Below are 22,104 nucleotides of genomic sequence, written 5' to 3'. Positions count from 1 at the left end.
TATCTCTCTCACATGTTTTATTTATATTTATTCATGAGTTTTAAAAGACCAGTTGATAGTTTTATTTTGTAGGCTGTGACCGGATGTTGTCACGTCAGATGACGCCTCCATGACGACAGCAGTCAACAGAGAGCTCGCGCTGTGTTTGACAGATGTGGAGGGTAAACCGCCTCCCCCCCTCCCCCTCCTCCTCCTCCTCTTCTTCTTCTACTCCTTCTACTTCTTCTTCTTCTTCTTCTTCTGCTTCTTCTTCTTCTTCTTCTTCTTCATTCAATGCCGGAGGGACCGGAGCGGCGGAGCGGACCGTGTTCGGACTATAATTGACCGGCGGAGGAGAAGCGACGCGGGCTGAAACATGTCGGGGGAGAAGGCGACGAGTCCGTGTAACAAATTTCAAGCGAACATTTTTAATAAAAGTAAATGTCAGAACTGCTTCAAGTCCCGCGAGCTTCATCTGCTGAACGACCGCGACATGGAGCAGGTCAGTTACCGTTGAACTATGTGACAGTTGGTCGATTAATTTTAAAAATCACGTCTTTAAAATTAAGTTTTTACACATTTTATCACAACTTTTTGTAATTCATTCGACGTAACTAGCTCAGTTGTCTCCTCTTATTTGATATTATTTGGCTAGCTTTCTTATATTGACGTTTAACGGTTAATTAATTGACCCTTTTCTCGCATTAAACGTGAAAAATGTTGAATTTAAGGTGTAATTCGAGCTGTACTTTAATTATTATCTGATCCATTAATCGCAGCTGCGTGATAATCAACAATTTTGTTAAATTTAGTGACTGAACACAAGTTACTGTCAGGACAGAGGAGGTCAGATAAAGTGCAGAAGAGCACAGGAATGTGTTTTTTACTTTTTAAACCCTGAAATGTAAATTAGATTTTTTTTATAAAAGGATTAGAGCAATTGAAAATGATGAGTGTTATTGTGGAAAATGGGTCATGAAAAGATGTTTTGCCAAATGTCTGTTCCTGGGATGTGTTTTTCCAATCATTAATGTGATATCTGTCAAAAGTGGTTTCTGAGGCATCGTGGAAAAAAGATAAATTCAGCTTTTTAGTGTGACAGCTGGTGATTCCTCTTCTAATTTTGACATTGAGGCTATTCTGAAAATACTTTTCCATAAATAAATTAAAGTTTAGATAGACAGATTAGATAAACGCTGTCTCAAGTTGCGGATGCTGTCACCTTTGTTCGGTTATTAATGGTGGAAAATAGAGCAGATCTATCAGCAGTGTTGTATTTGTTGCCCTATAAACGTAGATATGGAAACCTTTTTTTGTGGAGTAGAAAAAGATGCTTGGGGTGCTTTAATATTAAGTTAAGTTTACTGTTTCATTGCACTGATGTCATTTTAGACTATGAATTTTATTGTTAAACTGTAAAATTTCCTGTCTCTATTACATATCTTTGTCAAGTGTTTGATAACCACATTTGAGGGATCATTGCAAAGAAATGTGTTTATAATCGGCCGATATATCCATACCAGAATCTTTTTCCCCCTTATAACGGTATGTTTCATAAATGTTCAGCCTTTTAAATTAAATTAGTAATTCCTCCTCTAGTTTTGACATTGAAGGTTACTGTGAAAATGATTATGCCGTCTAATAGTTTCGAATTCGATGACACCATCTTAAGTTATGTATGTTGTTCCCTATTTTCAGTTGTTAATGGTGGAAAGAGTCGTACCAACCTAATACCACTGTTTTGTAAATATAGTGGAAATAGGGAAAATATGATGAAAGAGTGGAGTAACAATTTCTCTAAATTGTAAAGTAGCATAAAATTGGGGCTGATGCCGATACTGTTATTAGAAGGAGATTACGACATTCGTATATCGGCCGATAAACACACATATTTTTGTAATGATCCCTCAAATGTGGTTATCAAACACTGGTGATGAAGATATGTAACAGAGGCCGGTTATTTTACAGTTTAACAATAAACTTTTCCATCTAAAATGACATCAGTGCAATGAAACCGTAAACTTCACTTGGATTGTGATCATTGGAAATGACCCCAGGCATCTTTTCTGCATTATAATGATCAAAACTAAAGTTTATATAACAGCACATATTGGACAACATATACGCCAATACCGATATATCTGTGATAAACCAATATATATATCTGTCAGGCTCTAGTTTCATAGTCCACAAAACATTTCTGGAGCTTCACAGCATTCTCCTAAACAGCTGAAGTATCTGGAGACTTGTTTTAAAACAAAATGGCTCCATACAGCTCGTCCTTCATAACCCAAGTCTCTGGAAGCCTCCCAAACTGATTTAAAACATTAGTTTACTCAATCAACACACGGTCGAGCTGCTGCACTCACTTCAGACGGGGTGAGCGCTAACGCTGCTAGCTTAACAGCTACAGTGACGATTTCAGCGTGTAAATAATGTCTTTTTAAATCAATTTGGGATCTTGAGACATGGATTACACTGGACGAGCTGTTTGGAGCCATTTTATGTTTTTTCTGGTTGCTTTTTACGTTTTAGTCCCCAGCTACTTCGGTTGTTTAGGAGAATGCCGCAACGCTGTTTTACTGTGAAGCTCCAGAAATGTTCCTTTAAGTATTTGTGTAGGTGTTTTTTTATATTTCCACCACAATCTCCTAGAGCCCTACTGGATATATGAAAAATAAGTTAATCAGTTATCCAAATGATCTTTCAGCACATAGAGTTAATCTTCTCTCATTTCAGCAGAATAGAAAAGTCCTTCTCTTGTTTCTATACACTCTGTTTCACCACATCTGAAAACATTGTTCCTGCACGTCTGTCATGTGGAGGTGATGTAAGCATCATGACGGATCCTACATGCCTCAAATTGTTGAGATATGTTATTACTCTCCGTCCCCCTGCCTGGTTTCTCTGAGCCCTGTAATTTCAGCGCTGTTGGCCAACCTGCAAACACAACACATGTCCGGCATACACTATACATTACTGTGACTGTCATCTGAGCTCAGAGAAAAGGCTGTTCTTTTCTATTAATGTGGAGCATCTTTATTCTGTTTTAACATGTTGTGAAATACTTCACTACTGTGCGCTTATTGCTTTCATAGTCAGCAAAGTTCTGTGCAGGTCTTGACCTGCTCTATATTAAAAGTGTCAGGAGATAACTTCTGTTGTGATTTGGCGCTGTACAAATAACATTGTCTTGACTTGACTTGACATTTCTCAATTCCACCTGGTTTTATAAGTGATTCAAAGCGAATCTCCTGCTCTTTGTCTTCAGTGGCAAAACATCTTGGTCCATTTGTGGACATTACAGAGAAAGCTTCCAAAAGATAAAGGTTTCAGGTAGAAATGAAAATGAAATGATTTGTTGATTAATCGATGAGTCAACTGCAAGAGAAAGTGAAAAGCCATTTTTGAAGCCAACACATTCACTTTCCAACATCTCAAATGTGCACGTTTGCTGATTTCTTTATCTTGTGTAATAGTAAAACTAATATGTTTTCCTTCTGGGCAAATCAAGCGTTTAAAAACATCACCTTGGGCTTGAAGAAATTGTTGAAAAAGTTTATGACATTTAACGGACCAAACCCAAATAATCATCAGATGAACTGATAATGAGAGTTTGCTTTGCCTGTGTGCAGCATTTGTTTTGTTGTTTTGAGTGTGTAAATGCTTTATTTTCCTTTCGGATGTAGCAGTCTGGAGTTAAAAGTGTGGATTGATTGAAAGCTTTGTCACAATGCAGCTTTCAAGTGCAGTCTCATAAATTAGAAAAGTTTTGACAGAAGATGGTGGAAGTCGACCACCAGAAGTAGCTTAAAACCCAAAGTTATTTAATTTATTATCAAATAAGTCGATGAGAAAATATGAAATCATCACATTTGAGAAGCAGGAACTTGGGAATGTTTGGCATTATTGGCAGAAAAAAATACTTAAACAATGAATTGGTTGTATAAACAGTTACTAGAGCTGACTCATTGTTTCACTTGGGTGATCACAGTCTGTGCCTCAGCTGGCGACGCACTGAATGTCAAAGTCTGGTTGAAAAGAAAGATGGTTAAAAACACAATTTGGGCGATAGCCGATGCTGATTCCGATGTTTTTTTCATTGTTCATTTTGTATTTGTTGTTTCCCCTTTTGCTTCAAAAGCCTTTTTACTCCACCATACAGCTACACACTCAATGATAAGTATTGTCCAGCCTTACGAGCTGTCAACAAGGGCCAATCAGCTGACATATCTTTGCATCCCGAGCTTCAAAACAAGGCTGAATGAGCACTATTCAGTTTTTCTTTTACCTCCCTGAATTACAGGCTAAACCCATCTATGGAGGCTGGCTGTGTTTGGCTCCTGAGGGGACAGATTTTGACAACCCGATGCAGAGGTCCAGGGTAAGACATGATGAAACTGAGCAGAAATTCACACATTCATCAGCTCTTTATGTGACTTGTTTCCCTGAAGTAAAATGGTGCTGTGGTGATTTAGTTTTTTGTGTCTCTGAATGTCAGAAATGGCAGCGACGCTTCTTCATCCTGTATGAAGACGGCAGCCTGAGGTTCGCGCTCGATGAACTGGTAAGAAACTGTGACAGAAAAACAAATAATGACTTCTAACAGAAATATACAGTGTGTACAGTAAATCCTGCTCTGTACGTGCATCTGCATTTACAGTTTGTTGGGATCAGCCGGCATCTTTAGGCCAGATGTCGTGTGCAGAACCACAGCAGATGATTTGGGCTTAGCCTCTAATGCACACATCCCCCTCTCTCTGTGATCCCCTCAAATCTCTACCCTCATCTCTCTCAGTGCATACTTAACACCACAAACTACTTTCTGTTCAACTGTCATTCATTTCCATTCTGATGCAACACAGATTCAATAATTTGGTCACCAGAATAATTCAGATGCTCTGATTCTCCTCCAGCCGAGCACGTTACCGCAGGGGACGGTGAACATGAATCTGTGCACAGACATCACTGATGCAGAGCCCAGGACGGGACAGAGAAACGCTCTCTGCATCAACACGCCGGAGCAGGAAATATTCATCCGTGGAGACAATAAAGAGATCATTAACGGGTCGGTATAAAACTGGAGAAAATCACAGGAGCAGGAAGTAATGAGGCTTCCTGTGTCCGACCTCACTAATCTTGTGTTACTGCTGTTTCTGTCTTTGTTAACCAGGTGGAGTGAGCAGCTTTCTGTGTATCTGCGGACTAACAAGCAGAATCAGAAGAAAAAACGTAAAGTGGAGCCTGTTGCCACCCAGGTAGCAACTTTCCATCCAATGGTTCAGTACATGTTTAAACACACATTACTCAAGTTCTGGTCTGATTACCAATCATGGTTGTCAGAGGATGAATCCTGAAGTTTATGTAATCGCCCTGACCTTTCCTCTTCGATCAGTAAAAGACTAACACCCCATTTACATCTCGTATCAAAATGGGATCTGCATTTGTATCTCGGGGTGTCAGGATTTTAATTCTAGATTGAAATAGACTTTCAATTTTGGTCATTAAATTTAGACGCAGTATCTGAGATACCCACATTGCTCGTGTCCGAAGGGCTTAGAGAAACACTTCAGAGACGACACAGTTAGCTTACCGCTAACCAGCAGCTGCACTTCCCAACATTAATCCTGCCTGTGAGAAGACAAACAGCTGACCGGTTTAAAGGTTACTCAGACAGCGTCAGAGATATTTCAGAGATCCTTTATTGATTTCTTTAAGAAGAGGGAAACTTCACAAACTTTGTGAAATGTTGTCTATGACATACCTTTTAATTATTTGTCTGCTCTTGTAAATTCGGCAAATGTAAAACATTAAGTTATTCCTTTTTTTGTCTAAACATTCGTCCTGATGTGTTGCAGTACCAGTATGTACCTTTTGGAAGTGTGCTAAAGCAGCACTAAATATAAGTTACAACTGAGGCTGATGGGAATGTCAATAGTTTTTCTGGTTTTTAATTTTTTTCTTGCTGGTGCTGCCAGATGAGTGGTAGGGAATCACCCAAGTTTTAACATTTGGAACATGAATGTTTGCATCAAATTTCATGACAATCCATCCAATTGTTGTCAAGGCATTTCACAGAAATCCCCAACCCTCTGGTGTCACTACAAGGAAAATCACAGAATCATCAAAGCTACTCAGATTCATCCTCTGGGCGCCATGAGTGTCTGAACAAAACTGAATTTGAATCCATCTTGTAGTTGTTGAAATATTTCAGTCCGGACCAAAGTTTTCGACCAAACAGCTGACAGATGTGCTGCTAGAAATATCAAACTATACAGAGCAAATGTATCTGAAAGGATGAAAGAAAAAATAAATAAATTGAAATTAATTATCTTTTTGTTTTTCTATCAAAACTTTAGGAACCCAGTCCAGCAAAGGTGGCCGCAACTGATCCCAGTTTTCCCTCCTTGGAGAACTCTGCAGAGTCCAGCTGCAGTCGGTGGCAGGAAGACCGGCAGGGTAGAGGACCGGGTGAGACCCCCATGTGGACCGTCACAGACACAGATCCCCCGGGCTCGAAACAGACCCCTGCAGGTGCTGCAGAAGCAACACACACACACACACATACACACATACTGAAGCTTTCATGTCCGTCAGCCAATCACAGCCACTTCCTGTCCTCCCTCACTGTCCTAACATCCTGCAGATGTTCACACACTTACAGCTTCTTATACATTTCATTTAACCCTTGTTGAACCAGTTGACTGAGAGCTGATGGGTCATCCTGGGAACGGAGCTGGAGGAGTTTTTAACAGGAAGCAGAGTTACATAAACACAGACAGAAACACACTGTGAGACTGGAGGAAACGTCTTTAACCTTCAGGCATCATAAAAGTCAAACATGATCCATAAAAGAGCTCTTAAACGGGTCCTAATAGGCTTGACGGTGAGCACAGGACAGGTACTCGTCCTCATTGGAGCTTTGTGCTGCGACAAAGTGGACAGCAGCTCCCATCTGGCGTCAGACTTACTGCAGGGTCTGAAAGGTCCAGTAATAAAGAGCAGGATTAACTCCTGCTGACTGCCTATAGGCTGCTTCATTAGAGACACAAGGGATCCTCTGAGAGACAAACAAGGACGAATGAATGATGCTCTGTCATTGAATTCCAGCAACAATCATTAGATTGTTTAAGGACTTTTCCAGACAGGTTTGTAAACTGACAGTGTGAAAGGAGCACTCTTAAATACATTAATTTATGACTTAAGGTTCTTCTTTTATCTCAAACTATGTCTTAAAATGAGTTAAGCATCAAAGAAAACACTAATCATCAAGTTGAAGTCATGTTTAGATTAGATGTGTGTTTCCTCCTGTATTTGTCCTCTTCAGTTTACCTTGTTGATTGTTGTTAATGTTTTTTGTCTTTGTAGTTAGTTCTCTTATTGTGATTGTGTTAATGAAGCTCAAACAAAATGATTAGTTATCTGTCACATTAAATGGAAGATGGTTTGCAGTTCTATCGTCATTACCAAAACAAATCAACCACCAATGAATCCCTTCAAACTTCTTTGTATTTTATCTTTTTATCTAGAAAAACTGATTGAGCTACTTTCTTAACTTAAAGGTAATTTCCTGAGAAATCATTAAGTAAACTGTTAAAGAGGGAAAACAATGGAGGTTTTGTCCCACTGGCTGCAGACTGAACCCTGACAGTGATTAAAAAAGAATGATTTCATCCAGCTTGTTGGCTGCTGGCTGTTTAAAGAGAGTCGGGGTTATGTGTTAAAGAGACATTGGATCTGAAATGGACTCCAAAAACAGCTCCTGCCCTCAGTATATCTAACAGAAACCTTCTTTTTGGTTCTTTCTTTATCCAGGCGACACATCCACCTTCCTGAGCCCGGTGTCCAGGGACTCACTCATTTGTCCACTTGGCTCCTTGGACTTGGTGTCCAGTGGAAACAGTAACAACCCGCTGACTGAGTCAAACAACAACCAAACATCAACAAACAACAAGAACCAGAGCCGGGACAAAAGGTTGGAGATGAATATTGATTAAAGGAATGTGTAAATAAGTCTTCTATATGTTGTGTTTGGCAGCAGTCTGGTGTTTATAATCATGTGTTTGCTGTATTCTCCTGGTAACAGCAGTTTAAAGGGCCTTGGCAGAGGAAAAGGGGTAAATGTGCAAGCAATTAGCACAAAGGACATCCACTGCCTCTCTGCTTCCCCCCCAGTATAAAGCCGAACAGCCATCACACACCGCTAAACACCAGATCAAAGGCTCACGCTCTACCCCTCCATTAGAGATCTGACTGCCGCATTTTTAAATTTAGCTTACAGAAACCCTCCCAGTTTGTGCCCCAGCAGCATGTAAACGGGGTCACGTGAGCAGAATACATCATTTCTTCACTCATTGCCTTTTTGGGAAACAAAAAACAGAAAATACTTTTGCCCCCCAAATAAGGCCAGAAATTCCAAAACGCTGGTGTAATTAGATATCTGCTGCATTGTTTCTCAGGACCTTAACGCTGTCTGTCTGCCTGCCTGCCTGTCAGAGGAACGAGACTTCAGCTGAAAGCTCAGTTTGAGGGCACGGAGCTGTCGGCAGCCTCCAGAGGCAGAGCGACAATAAAACATCACGACGTTACTGTATTTATGACGTACTGAACGGGAAAAAGAAACCTAGCTGGCTGAGGTCCAAACATGAAGACAGAGTTCAACATCAGTTCAGATGTTTTAACATACCCTGTCAAATATTCTGAAAACAGAAAAATCTCCCATCATTATCCAAATTTAAATTTAAGAACAAGTTTAACTCAGCAAGCTAACAAAGAAGGTTCCTAAATAAAGAATTACTCTGATGAAATTTCTCTAACTTAACTGAGTTAATAACTCTCACTAGATGGTACAATTAGTGTATGAGAAGATGATGCATTTAATATTTTTATGTCAAATTATAATTGTTAGCCATGCTGTTGACTTGGCTCTGGATCCAACACCTCCAGAGTGGAACATCTGAACTACTGGCTGGATTGTTCAGACATTCGTGGTCCCCAGAGGATAAATTCTAATGAATTTAATCAGCCATTGTCTTTATCTCTAGGTTCACATTTGTGGTTTTTAAGTGAAATATCTCAACAACTGTTGGATGGATTGCTATGAAGTTTGGTTTATATTAGTGCTGTCGTGATATTATTTTCACTACATGATTATTAAAGCTTAAAGAATTCAAAATAACGATATTATCAAGAAATAGATCCTGAACCTAACTTTTACCTGACAGCGTTGTTTTTCATCGTCTCTTAGTTGTGTTTACATTATATCAGATTACTTTGGGGTTTTGGACCTGTGTATTTCCTGCACTAAACACTTCTGACACCAGTGTGAAGACGTCGGCTCCCATTCAGTCTCACAGCAGCAACAACAGCTGTGGTGACACTCTTGAGAAAGATCCGTCCTGAGTGTCCTCTGGGCTCTTTTCTGCTGCTCAGGTGCTGTTTGGAGTCTATTATCAAGCTGTCATCTTCAGTGTTACGCTGCTGGAAATGATGTCAGAACCACCTGAGTGTTAGCGGGGTCACTCGCACTGTAAACACAATGTGTTTGTCCCAGGTGAAGTTTTTCTCTCATTAGCTGTTCATGTTTTCTTCAGCCCAACACAGAGGCTGCTGGGATTGGAGGAGAAAGAGAAGGAGGATGGGACAGCTGTTTCCAGGAAGGGCAGGAGTGAAGCTCGCACCAACAAACAAAGAGAGGTAACAACACAAAGTGCACGTTTAATATCACAGTTTACGTTTCACTCTACATAGGTTGAGCCATCCATCCATACAGAGAGGAGAGGGGAAAAGAAAGAGAGAGGAGCAGAGTCTCTGCTGAGTGCTGAGTTGAGTCAGAGACCCAACTGAATTCAAATACAGACACACCCTCCATGTGTGCTGTCAAATGTCAGCTCACGACTAATGTAGTAAAGTAATCCGGCTGTTTGCGGCAGATAAACACTGCATGAGTAAGGCGAATAAACACAAATGATCCTGCGGTCAAACTTGTTTAGCTAGTGATTAATGCACCATTAAATAACCACCATCCCAGATGATAATCCATCCGATGTGACTCAGGTACACATGTTAACAGATGAGGTAATATTTAAAAGTTTTATCCACCCTAAATTAAGCCTCGTTTGCTGACTTCGCTATCCCGGCAGTAGCGCCGACTGCCAAAGGAAACTTAGCTCGAGTTGAAAAAGAAGTGCATTGAGTAAACTTGTGTAACTTGTGAGTAAACACATACCAAAACATGATGTATGTCAAGGGCATATCACCTGCTTAAGAGATGTTATCAGTTCATTTCTTACATTTTTACTAAAACTGCACTTTTTGTTTGTTACTAATTTAATGGATTATAATCGTGAAACAGATTTTTTCCAATCGATCAGTCTCTAGTCGTTGAAATAAGAAAATGGGTTTAACATCAGTGTCAACAATTAAAAACCCATCCCCTGGCTGTGGTTGTTTGCTGTCATGTGATTGTCACATGATTGAACAAATACAAAAATAGTTAAAGCTGATTAATCTTAGCGTGGGTTGGTCATGATTCAGACCAGTGACTGTATCCAGCTGTATCCAGTCTGTACTGGGCTGAGCTGTGGGCTGGACTGGACTTGAACATGACTCACACAGCCAGGTGTTTTACAGGGAAAGACGTCACTTTAACGACACGGCTCTGACCTGATCAAACACTGTGAACGGCTGGACAAGTAAATATCTTAAATTCCTCACTGGGACTGTTTGCATCAGTCAGCCAGTGAGTGTAAACATGAGACCGGATTCATTCAAGTGTTTCAGTGGCTCACAAAACAGAAGGTGATGAGAGTTTGGCATGAAACGCGTGGACGAGTCGATCCCGCCGTGTCAAGGCATGTGTTTCCCGTGTGTGTGGGTGCATGTGTCAGCAGGTGGGAGAGAGGCGGTGATTCACTCGGAGCTGCATTTTGTTTGTGAACAGAACTGGTTTTGATGCCCTGAAGGCGTTCAGGCCGCCTCCTGTTGTGTGTTGTAATCTGGGAGACGACATTCCTCCTACAGAATTTTTCCAGGGATTCCTCAGACCTGAAACAAGATACAGGGTCGGGAGCTGTGACTCTCAAGGACTCTTTACGAGAATCTCAAAACTCTGCCGAGAAACTGCAGAGTCACGTGACGGTGATGGTGTTTAATGACCCTGATAAAGGCTCAAATAGTCGTGCCTCCATCTGCAGCTCCTTCCCAAGTGCACATCTGTTTGTGGATGATAGTCACTGTGTTGTCAGGCGAGACTGTAGTGATTAAAGAGGTGAGTAGACCTTAACAAGTTTCTGTCTGTGTGTGACAGTATCAACAAAACACAAACATGAGGCGTAAACAGTCCACAGGGTGTTACATAAAGAGAGATGACCAGTTAATCCAGGTTTACTTCAGTAAGACATCAGGGAGTGATTAAATCAATTACTAGTGACGAACACAGACATGAAAACAACACGAAAACCATGACTTAATCTGCTGGTCAGCAACCTTTTTAGATGACGCAATGGCGAGACAGCACGGACATCTTTAATACATTACTGTGACGATATCAGTATACAAAGCTGTTAACTAGAATTTTTACCCCTACCCCTCTTTCTGGAGCGCTTCCTAACCACTCTGAACAGAGTTACGAGGGGTAGTGGTTGAAATCTGAATCCTATGAAATGAGACAACTCTTCAAGACCCTCAGACATCATCAGCAGTCATTGATGACGTTTACAGACCGACCTGAAAGCTCAACCTCTCCTGTAATATTGCGGTTATATAACTATTACCAGCAAAACAAAAGATATAATCAAAATGTACAGAATGTTATAGGGCAATTAGCTCTCAAAATACTGTGTAATACTAAGTGCGTGCTTTGATGGAAATACATGGGGTCTGACTAATTACTGGAAAACAATCAGTCACGTCAGCAGACTCCTGAATGTAATGACCGTCCCCTAGTAACGACCTAGAGACGATTACTAGTCATAGTTGAGTCAGCGAGGCAACTTGAGCTACTGCGTATGGAAACTTCACGTATTAGCCTAGCGAGCAGCGACGTGTTGCCCGGGCCATTGAAAAGTCAAAATGTATTGAAAAAAGTTACATGTAATCATTTCCAGAGTTCACAACATGTTTTTATCCGGCTCGCTGCACACAAGACAGGCACACCCCTGCATTATAGCACCATAAATTATAATCATGAGAGAAAGTTGATTAAATAAAAAATAGGACCAACTTATTTGATCTGATCAATCCATAAGTATGTAATGTTACATGTTACAATGGCCACTAGCGGTGCTTTATAGGCTATCAAACTAGTAGATTGTTTTATGCTTGTTATAAAGAAAAGGACCATAATACATTGAAACGGCAGATTTCTCACAACCCTCAGTTTGAATTGTAACAATCAAAAACAATCAGGACACCAACACCTAGATGTGAACACGCAAAACTGAGGGGTAGGACTAAGTGGTGGGTGTGAGGTGTATATTGGTAACAAGCCTGAAATGTAGTTTAAAAGATAAAAACTTGACCAAAATCTTTCTTTTATTTTTGTTGGCAAAGAAAGAGGAGAAATGCTTCACTTGGTGTAATCAGTGTTCGATGTTTCAGGTCTGCTCACATCAGCTCTGAGTTATAAAACAGTTTAATCCTGGTTGAGTTAGTTTGGTTCATTCAAGACAATACTGAATGAGTCGCCTTCATTAAAAACGCCTCTTAGTGGCTGAAGCTGATGCAGAAACAGTCCGTCACAGTACAATCATCTTGACAGTGCAACACAGATGGTCATCACTGTGGCAGCTGTTAATCTTTGATTAAACAGACTGGCTCATTCCAGAGGATTTATCTTTTAAATGCACCAGCAGGACATTTTATCCCACGTGATGATTTATGTGTCTTTGGGTGCGTTTGTTTTGGTAGCCAGGAGAAGGTCAAAAGAGCCTGTCCGGAGTTCATTCAGGCCTCTGAGCTGAGATTCCCAAGACAGCCTCCTCTTCCTCCCCCTGGCTCTCCCCCCCTACAGCTTCGGGAGGCTTCTTCACAAGACAGAGGACAGGCTCTGTCTGCAGCGGTCAGCGATTGTTTGGAAGGAAAAAAAGAGTTCACACAGCAGTCGGATCACTGTGTTCCTCCGTGTGTTGTGTCCTTGGATAGTTTTCAACGTAAATGCCAGAAGAAGAAAAAAAAACACAAAGAATGTTCTGTAACGATTAAAGTGGTCATTTTTTTCCCTGTTAAAGTGGTTATATAAGAGGGAAGAATGAATCTTTTGAATAGCAGAGGCTCAAGTAAACAAAAAACGTACCCTTGTTTCATTAAATGCTGTGTAATCCAGACTTGAAAGAGACTCTGATACGTGCCGTCGAAGCAGCATGAAACATGACCGTAAGAAGCACGAGTCACGGACTCGTAGCATCATTCTGAAATGTAAGACAAAAAGCTGCAGAGTACCAGGGATTATGTAGCCTCTAAAACCTCTTCATGCATTCCACAGCCAAAATGCAGTCATCCATGTGCAGTTCAGTGGTAAGAGTTTAACAGGCAGTGTAGAAAAGGCTCCCCGCGGTGCTCTGCAGCAGGCCTAATCCTTACAGCTGACAGCTCTGCCAAGGATCCAGACTATCGGTTACTCTGGTTGATGGAATGCAGGCGGCGCTGACAAACTGCCACCGTCCTGATTGAGAAAACACGTCACGTCTTCACATCAGCGCGAACCTGAAAACATATTCTGGTGATGAAAAGAGTTGTTTGATTTCTTCACAGAAGCTGCAGTCATGTGGAGACATAGTCCAGCTCACAGCACCCCCACCTCAGAGACGAGCCCGCTCTCTGGACCGCAGGACATCAGACACCGTCATGACGGTCAGTCACAAAAACACGATCTACGCTTTAGTTTTCAACAAATAAAAAACTAAATACAAATAATTTCTGTCTGTAAATTAAAGGCAGCATCACACACTGCTGCTACAAATGGTGGTGAACGGTAACCCTTAAAGGAACAGTTCACCCAAGAATGTGCTGATGGAAAGTCAGATGAAGTTTCGGAGTCCACCAAACATTTCTGACAGACGTGCAGGAAAAATGTTGTCATGGGTGGTGAAACAGTGTCTAGAAACAAGTGACTTGTCTATTCTGCTGAAATGATAGAAGATTACCAGTATGTGGGCTGAGAGATCAGTTGGAAAACTGATTCATTATTTATCATATATCCAGTAGGTAGTAAAACATCTACACAAATAGAGCTTCACAGCAAAACAGCGTTGTAGCATTCTCTAAACAACTGAAGTAGCTGGAGACACAACATGAAAAACATAAAATGGCTCCATACAGCTCGTCTGGTGTAATCCTGAGAAGCCCTGAGATCCCAAATGGGGTTGAAAAGACATTATTTACACCCCTTTGAAGCCAAAATCTTGACTGTAGCTGCTGAAATGTGGCAAAATCACATTAACATAAGGAAATGGACTCTGTTATTTTTCTCCACAGCTTACAGAAATGTTAAACGGGAAAAGTCTCACATATATTAACTACAGTTAGATGAATTATATATAAATAACTCATAACAAACTAGATCCACTTAAATACAAAGTGACACAAATAAACACAACCCTTCATTCACAGTTTTTACATTTAGTCTGAAGATTGTTACTATTTGTTTATGTTCATGTTTACATTGTGTTTTCTTTACAGCCTGATTTATTAAACTTTAAGAAAGGCTGGATGGTGAAGTTGAATGAAAACGACCAGGTAAACTATTTTGATTTAAATAATTTCTTCACATTGGATTTGTTAACTTCCTCTCGTCCACATTAACCTTTATTTGTCGTCTGCCGCCCTCTAGTGGAAGAAATTCTGGTTTGTGCTGTCGACTGACAGTCTGAGGTTCTACAAGGACTCAATAGCTGAGGAGGTATTTTGATATTGAATTTAATCGACCACAAGTAAGAATTGTTTCCTTCAAGAAGACGTTGAAATGTCTTTTGTTTTCTCTCTTCAGGCTTCAGATCTCGAGGGAGAAATCGACCTGACAAAGTGTTTTAATGTGTCTGAGTACCAGGTGCAAAGAAACTACGGCTTCCAGATCCACGTAAGAAAACCGTTTCTAAAATAAACAGACAAAACATCTGACTTCTACATGGTGAAGACAATCAGTTAATTGTTCTTTTTTATATCTTAGACCCCTAAAGGTGTGTACACACTGTCAGCCATGACTTCAGGGATTCGTAAGAACTGGATCCAGGCTCTGATGAAAAACGTACATCCAGCTAACGCCCCTGATGTCGCCAGGTAGTCATGTAAATTTAAGTGAATCTACATTTGATTTTGTTGTTATATATTTCATATAAGATTAAATGAAGCTAAAATAAAATAAGACAAATTAAACAGTAGAATAAGAAAGGCTGCACAGTCCTCTACATGTTGGTAATTTCCTGTCCTCTCTCTAAACACACCTTCATGTTGTCCACAGTTTACCTGGTCACCTCGGCCCACCTGAAGCTCTCCCCAAACCAGACGTGACTCAGGACTCTCCCTCTGCTGACGTCTCCACAGACAGAGACCCCAAACACAGGACTGTGATGGAGCGACGGCGTGAAGGACGCTACAAAACCTTCGACTGGGCCGAGTTCAGGCCTCAGAAGAAGAAGCCGACTCTGGACGCAGATCTTCAGAAGACCAAAGTTCTGTGCTCGCTGGAGCTGGCCGACCTGGAGAGGAGGAAGAGGAGGGAGGAGAGGAGGAGGAGGTATGAGAGCATGCTGGGCATCTCTCTGGGCTGGGAGGTGATCGGAGACGAAACAGAAGATGACTGTGTCAGAGCACTGAGCCCAAAATCACAGCTGAAAGTGGAGGAAGACATAGAGGAGTGCTGGAAGCTGGTGGAGAAGACGATTTTCAGGCTGGAGAAGACGGTCCCGATGTTTACTGAAGAGAAAGAGTCAGTGGAGATGGAGAAGCTGCTGGACAGCTACAGGACGGGGGTGAGTGCTTCAAGCCTCGTCCATATGCACACAAATATAAATATTTTTTAAATGGATATTGGATATTAAATGGACTCTGTACACACAAGAAGCTAGCAGGGTTAACCCCATGTAACCAACCAATATGTTATGTTGACAAAGGAGTAAACCCTGTGTAATGCTTACTGTGGTGAAACTAAAGAGAAATGTCACAAGCTTTTTAGCTATTTTTGGCACTTTGGGTCAGTGTCAACATTCTCATCGACCACATTTCTATTGACAAAGTTTTTGGTTTTGTTTTTAACAAAAAAAAAAAAAAGCTCACACCACCTGAGTAATGCTTCAGTCCTTCACCTACACTAACTGTCACTAACTGCCAAAAAAGTTTCTCATGAGTTGGAGACAAAAACAACTGAATTTTGGACTTAATCTCTTGAAGGTGGAGGATCTGAAGGCCCAGTTGGCAGAGTCGGAGCATCATCGACTGAAGCTTGAGGCTCAGCTGAGTACAGCAGGATATTACCAGCAGCAGGTCTGACACAGTTTGGGCCTTTTCTCAGTGTTTGATATATTTTTCTGTGCCTCAGTAGCTAATCCTTCTGTTATTTCTTTCTTGTCTATTGTCTTTTCTAAAGCTGGACCCTCCTCTGAGTTCTGCAGCAGATTTTTGCCTATTGGACACAAACGACAACCCATTGAACAGCCACACACAGACCCTGAGCGACACGTACAAAGAAACCAGAGAGCTCCTACAACAGCAGAACATCATCAGACAGAGCATGCAGGAGCAGCTCAGCTTCGAACCGCCTTCATTATCACCTCAGACACCCAGAATCTGGCTGCACGACACAGAGGGAAACTTCCAGGAACTGAGGGATTTACTTCCTGAGACAGAAGCTTCACCTTTATTATCACCTGTATTTTCTCAGAGCGATGGAGAAACCAACCACCAGAATGAGCTGAATGGAGAAGAGCAGCAGGTTGTCAGCTCAGAAACACAAATAAATAACAGCGAATATGGCTCTTTAATCCTGGAGAAGCCTAAAGAGGAAGAGAACACCTCGCTGAACGGCTGCGTGGAGAACCACATTCCTCCAGACCAGGTGGTGGTGAGGAGGCTCTCCCAGGAGGTGGAGCTGCTCACCAGCCAGAACGAGGCTCTCAACCAGCGCAACCAGGAGATGCTAAACCAGCTGACGGAGGCAGACCGCGAGATTGAGAGACTGAAAGCAGAGCTCAGCAGCAGGTACACCGAACCACATCACCTCCCTGAGGTGGAGCAGCTGGAACAAACAGGGGATGAAGATCTGGAGAGGGAGCTGAATTTGAGGAACCAGCAGCTCCTGGAGGCCCAGAACTTGATCGCCTCCCTGGAGGAGAATCTGAGGGAGACGGAGGCGCTGCTGCAGCTCAACGTCACAGGACAGGAGAAAAACGAAAGTGCAGAAAAAGAGGAGGGATATCTGCTTCAGCTGACGGAGCTCCAGACACAGAACGAGGAGCTGAAGGAGGCTGAGAAACTTTGCCGCCAGACAGCTGCAGAGGCGGAGGCCGATATCAGGAGGCTGAATGAAGAGTTGCAGAAGGAAAGGTCGAAAGATGTAGAGAGCAACAGACATGTTTCTGGTGAAGAAAGGATCCAGCAAGTGATCGAGGGGGTGGTGATGAGGCTGAATGCTTTGGGAAAATTACTGGAGGCGGTCGAGAAGTTGGATGTTGGTTTGAGGAAGGAGGAGAGTGAAGAGATGGAGCCGACGGTGGTGAATCGGTTGAAGTGGGAGGAGGAGTTCTGGAGGTCACTGCTCAACAAACTGAGTCCTGAAGAAGTGCTTCTCACTGAGGCGACAGAACGAATGATAATGGAGAAACAGATGCTTCTTTTAGGGAATGATCTTCTTCCTGAGACAGACGAAGGGAGGGAAGGTTTGATAGATGTGGATATTATTTGTAATACTGCAGGAGATGAAAGCAGGATGTTTGAGATTAAACACTTCAGGGTAGTAACACAGCTGAAAATGTCTTTGCTGAACCACCTCGCCTCCTCCGTCAGCACCTCCACACGGGACAAACTCCAGCTGATGGCCGACAGAATCTCTAATTTCTACTTTTCGGAGCATCCCTGGTCCGGTTTGATGCACTCTGCAGCAACTGAAGCGTTGTACTGCTGTCGTTTAAACCGGCTTCAGATCAAATATGAAGAGCAGCTGGAGGAAACCAAACAGAGACAGCTCACTTCTTCTCTCATCTGCAGCAATTGTGTCAACTTGACGGAAGAAAACAGGGTTATAAGAGAAGTCTTGTCAAACCTAGAGGAAGAAAATTCATTGTCTTCAGGCAATACGATGGATGTGTGTTGCCAGACAGAAGAGATTTACCCACAGGACACGGATGTTATGTCACAGGTAGCTGATGAAACACCAGAAGAAGAGATGTTCGAGTCCCTCGAGCTCAACTTTATGGAAATTCAACCTTCAGGTACTGAAGGTGTTCAGGAGATAGAAGATGAAACCACAGAGAAAAATGACGCATCACACGAGGAAACAGATCTGAGCTTTGAGACAGAGGAAGTTTTAGAGTTGAGGAGAAGAGTGAAGGAGCTGGAGGAGCAGCTGACGGTCATGGAGGAGGAGATGAAAGAAGAGCTTGATGGAAAAATGAGTTCTGCTCAGACGCAACATGAGAAGGAGATGGAGAAGCTGAAGGTGGGTTGAGCTGTTTGTAGTTTAAGACTGAAGGTGTCCAATATTGAAACTAGGGCTCGACTGATGACTTATTTCTGGGTCGATACTGATTTTTAGCAATCAAGGAGACTGAAAATTGCTATTTGGGACTGATATTCATTTGCAGTAAAAATGAAACTTATTTGTGTCAAAAGATGATGGAATATGTACAATTTACACTGTTCTCAAGTACTATTTTGAGTAGTGACCATCTCTTGTTCCTCCAGGTCACGTGTGAGCGCGGCTTCACCTCCATGGAGGAGTCTCACGTGAAGGTCGTGGAGGAGCTGCAGCGTCGACACCAACAGGAAGTAGAGCGCCTCCTGGTGGAGAGAGACCAACTGCTGGATGAGGAGAGCGCTGCTACGGCAACCGGTGAGGAGAGACTCTCATCAGTACTTTTAGCAACATGTTTTATTTTGAAAATCTAAAAAATTGCTTGAGGCTGTTATGGATCCCGTACTGTGTCATTCCTGTACTTGTGTATATTTGGATTTGCATCTGATATTTATCAATAATCCTCGATTAATCTCATGAAATCTTGTATCACCTCGTTCTTCTCTCAGCAATCGAAGCCATCAAGAACGCCCACCGTCTGGAGCTGGAGAGGGAGGTGGAGAAGAGGTGTCAGTCAGAGAACAGCACAGGGAACACTCACCTGGAGGACATTTACAGACAGCACAGGTACGGCCTGCAGGAAAAAATGCTTAAGTCCACATATTGTTCTGTTTTTTTCTGGTCAGAAGAAGTTTCATCTATCATGTCCTCATGAAAAGTCTGTGTGTGTTTGTGAAGTGAGGAGCTGACGTCGTACCAGCGGGAGCTCGAGGTTTTGTCGCAGCAGTTCTCTCTGAAGTGTCTGGAGAACGGACATCTGGTTCAGGCTCTGGATGCTGAGAGGAAAGCTTTGTGTCAGTGTCAGCAGGAGAACCAGGACCTGAGGACCAGAAACCAGGTGAGAGCTCCGATACACACTCTTTAATACATCTTTTACATGTTCTTCTACACAAGTAACACCCACAGAGTTGGGTAGTTGTTGTTGTTTTCAGCCCAATAATTAAAAAAATAAATAAATAAAATAAAGTGAGAAGCCTCATTGTTGTGTTTTGTTTTTGACTCGTCCAGGAGTTAAGCGGCCACCTCGCAGCAGAGATCACCAGACTTTGTTCTCTGGCGAAACAGGACGCTCTGCCGCTCAATCAGGGGATGGATGTGTACGAAATGGAGGTGAGTCTCATCTTCATTAGCTCCTGTTCAGAGGTGAAAACACAGGAAGGAAACAGTTCAAATGAAAATGAGAGGGAACTGTTGTCCATCCAGGACCTTCCATCCGTGATGTTTTCTATAAAAGGAAACCAGTACACACTTTATTTAACTAAGAATATTCCCTTTACTTGAGTATGTCCATTAAATGCCATTTTAAACTGTTACTTCTGCTTCCTCCAAGTGGACACAAAAGTCAGTTATTGCAGGTTTAATTATCATTTTAATTGCAGGACACATTTTTTTTTACAGTGTGCTGTTGCTACTTTCAGACTGAATCTGAATTTTTAAACTTTGTGTGGGATCAACAGGTGGGATCTATTTTAGTTTTATATTATAGTATTATAGTTTCACTTTCATTTACCGGCTTCAAGGTTGATTTACATGAATGCATCATTTTTTCATGTGTGTCTGTCCACTAGATGTCACCCAAGACACAATACTGTTCACCATCAAGCCTTTTAAAGCACTTAAATGTGATTTATCAGTGTGAATAAATTGTTTAATTCTTTAACCTTTTCTAAAGATATGAGCTGATTATTTGATCTTTATATTTCAGATCACCCTGCGAGTGAAGGAGTCTGAGGTTCAGTGTCTGAAGCAGGAGATCACGTCTCTGAAGGACGAACTGCAGTCGGCACAAAAGGTGAGACTCACAAACAGCAGCTGGAATATTAAATATAAACGTAATAAATAAAAATGCGTACTCGGATGCACACTGACGTTATAGTCGCTGTACAGGAGTGTGTCCTTGAGGAGACATAAAACGTTAAACAGCCGGGAAAATGACATGAATAATGACCTGATTGGTTTTCCATACGTCACGTTTCAGGACAAGAGGAACGCCACTAAGAAGTACAAGGACATGTACACTGAGCTGAGTGTGGTGAGGGCGAAAACAGAGAGAGACATGGACGAACTGAGAGAAAACCTGAGGCTCGCTCATCGCGCTCTGGACGAGACGTCGCCGTGAACATTTCATTTGTTTTCACTGTAACTTTAAAGTGTTCTCCGTTTAGTTTCACCCACAAGAAATGTTTTTAAAATGAAAAATATTTTCCTTTCATAAGGGCTGATGTCTTATTTAATAAATTCAGGCTCTCTTATCCATCCTTCTTTTTTCAGCTTTCAATTTTTAAAAGAAAAAGAACATGTTTTATGTCGTCTGTCTGTTGTGTTTCGTCTGTCTGGACCAATTATTAACATTTTTGACACTGAGTTTGTAATTTACATTGATTTCTCCTGAAATGATCCTGTGAAACTGCCAGTTTTTTGTGTATTTACAAAATATTATCATAAAAAAACAAGTGGTCACTTTGTGTGTTTTATATATATTTTATCTGTACAGCCATTTTGTTTTTGTAAAACTTAAGTCTGACTTGTGCAATTATGTTTTATCATATATCATGTATGTTGTTTTCATCCGCTCGTCCTCTGCTGTACGTGTCGTTAAACTGGTCAAGTTTTTTTTTTTATTATCAATTAAATCTTTTAAATTAAAAATGGTTTTATAAACATTTCTGGCAGTGAACTGGTAGATTTCTCTGTCATACACAAACTGTAATATATATTTATACACTGCAGTATTAATAAAAATGTTTTTATTAATGAAATCAAATTGGCTGATTAAACTAATGCTGTCTGTTATTTTGTTTTGCCAGGTTGAAATGTGGGGTGTAGTTTGAACATGAAATATAGAAATTCACAGCTACTACACTCGTGTTATTTTTGCTTTGTTGTGAAGATGCAGCCACAAATATTCGCACGATTAAACCATTTTATCCCCCTTTAAGTTAGCCGGGCGCTAACCCGGAAGTTAGCCGGCTCGGTCGGTGATCCAGGTGTTTTCATCGCTGGGCGGGCAAACTTTTTTTTTTTTTTTTTTTTTTTTTTGGCTTCAAAACACCGCTGAGCAGCTTTCATATGAATTAACTGCGCTCCACCTCAAATAATGTCTGTCAATTTTTTATTATGTGTCCAGTAATAAAACGTCCTTAATACACCGCATCCCAAATTCCGTATTTATTTACGCGCCACCACCGGATGTTGAGAACGCGTCATCACTTCGCGCGGCGGAATTTAAGCGCGTTCACCCGGGTCGAGCCGAGGTGATTAAAAAAAATGTAATTCATATTCATAATGCACCAAAAAAAGAAGCCTGATCTTAGCGTGTTTACGTGAGATTTTTGACCAGT

At 41.5% G+C, this 22,104-nt stretch overlaps 1 protein-coding gene across 1 annotated transcript; it reads left to right on the top strand.

Moving 5' to 3' along the window:
* The first annotated feature begins 304 nt into the window (after positions 1 to 304).
* LOC141018905 (uncharacterized) lies at positions 305 to 21,017 on the top strand. The gene is made up of 22 exons (XM_073493653.1): positions 305 to 481; positions 4,286 to 4,363; positions 4,481 to 4,546; positions 4,896 to 5,047; positions 5,153 to 5,237; positions 6,339 to 6,513; positions 7,795 to 7,954; positions 9,573 to 9,675; positions 13,732 to 13,830; positions 14,659 to 14,715; positions 14,810 to 14,878; positions 14,966 to 15,055; positions 15,146 to 15,255; positions 15,437 to 15,947; positions 16,366 to 16,458; positions 16,562 to 18,628; positions 18,874 to 19,021; positions 19,213 to 19,330; positions 19,442 to 19,601; positions 19,772 to 19,873; positions 20,469 to 20,555; positions 20,742 to 21,017. The coding sequence occupies exons 1-22, from the start codon at positions 356 to 358 to the stop codon at positions 20,880 to 20,882; spliced, it is 4,797 nt and encodes a 1,598-aa protein (XP_073349754.1). The 5' UTR covers positions 305 to 355; the 3' UTR covers positions 20,883 to 21,017.
* The last annotated feature ends 1,087 nt before the right edge of the window (positions 21,018 to 22,104 follow it).

Source organism: Pagrus major, chromosome 23, assembly GCF_040436345.1.
Source record: "Pagrus major chromosome 23, Pma_NU_1.0".
In the NCBI taxonomy this organism is placed as follows: domain Eukaryota; kingdom Metazoa; phylum Chordata; class Actinopteri; order Spariformes; family Sparidae; genus Pagrus; species Pagrus major.
This window is presented reverse-complemented; position numbering and strand designations above follow the sequence as displayed.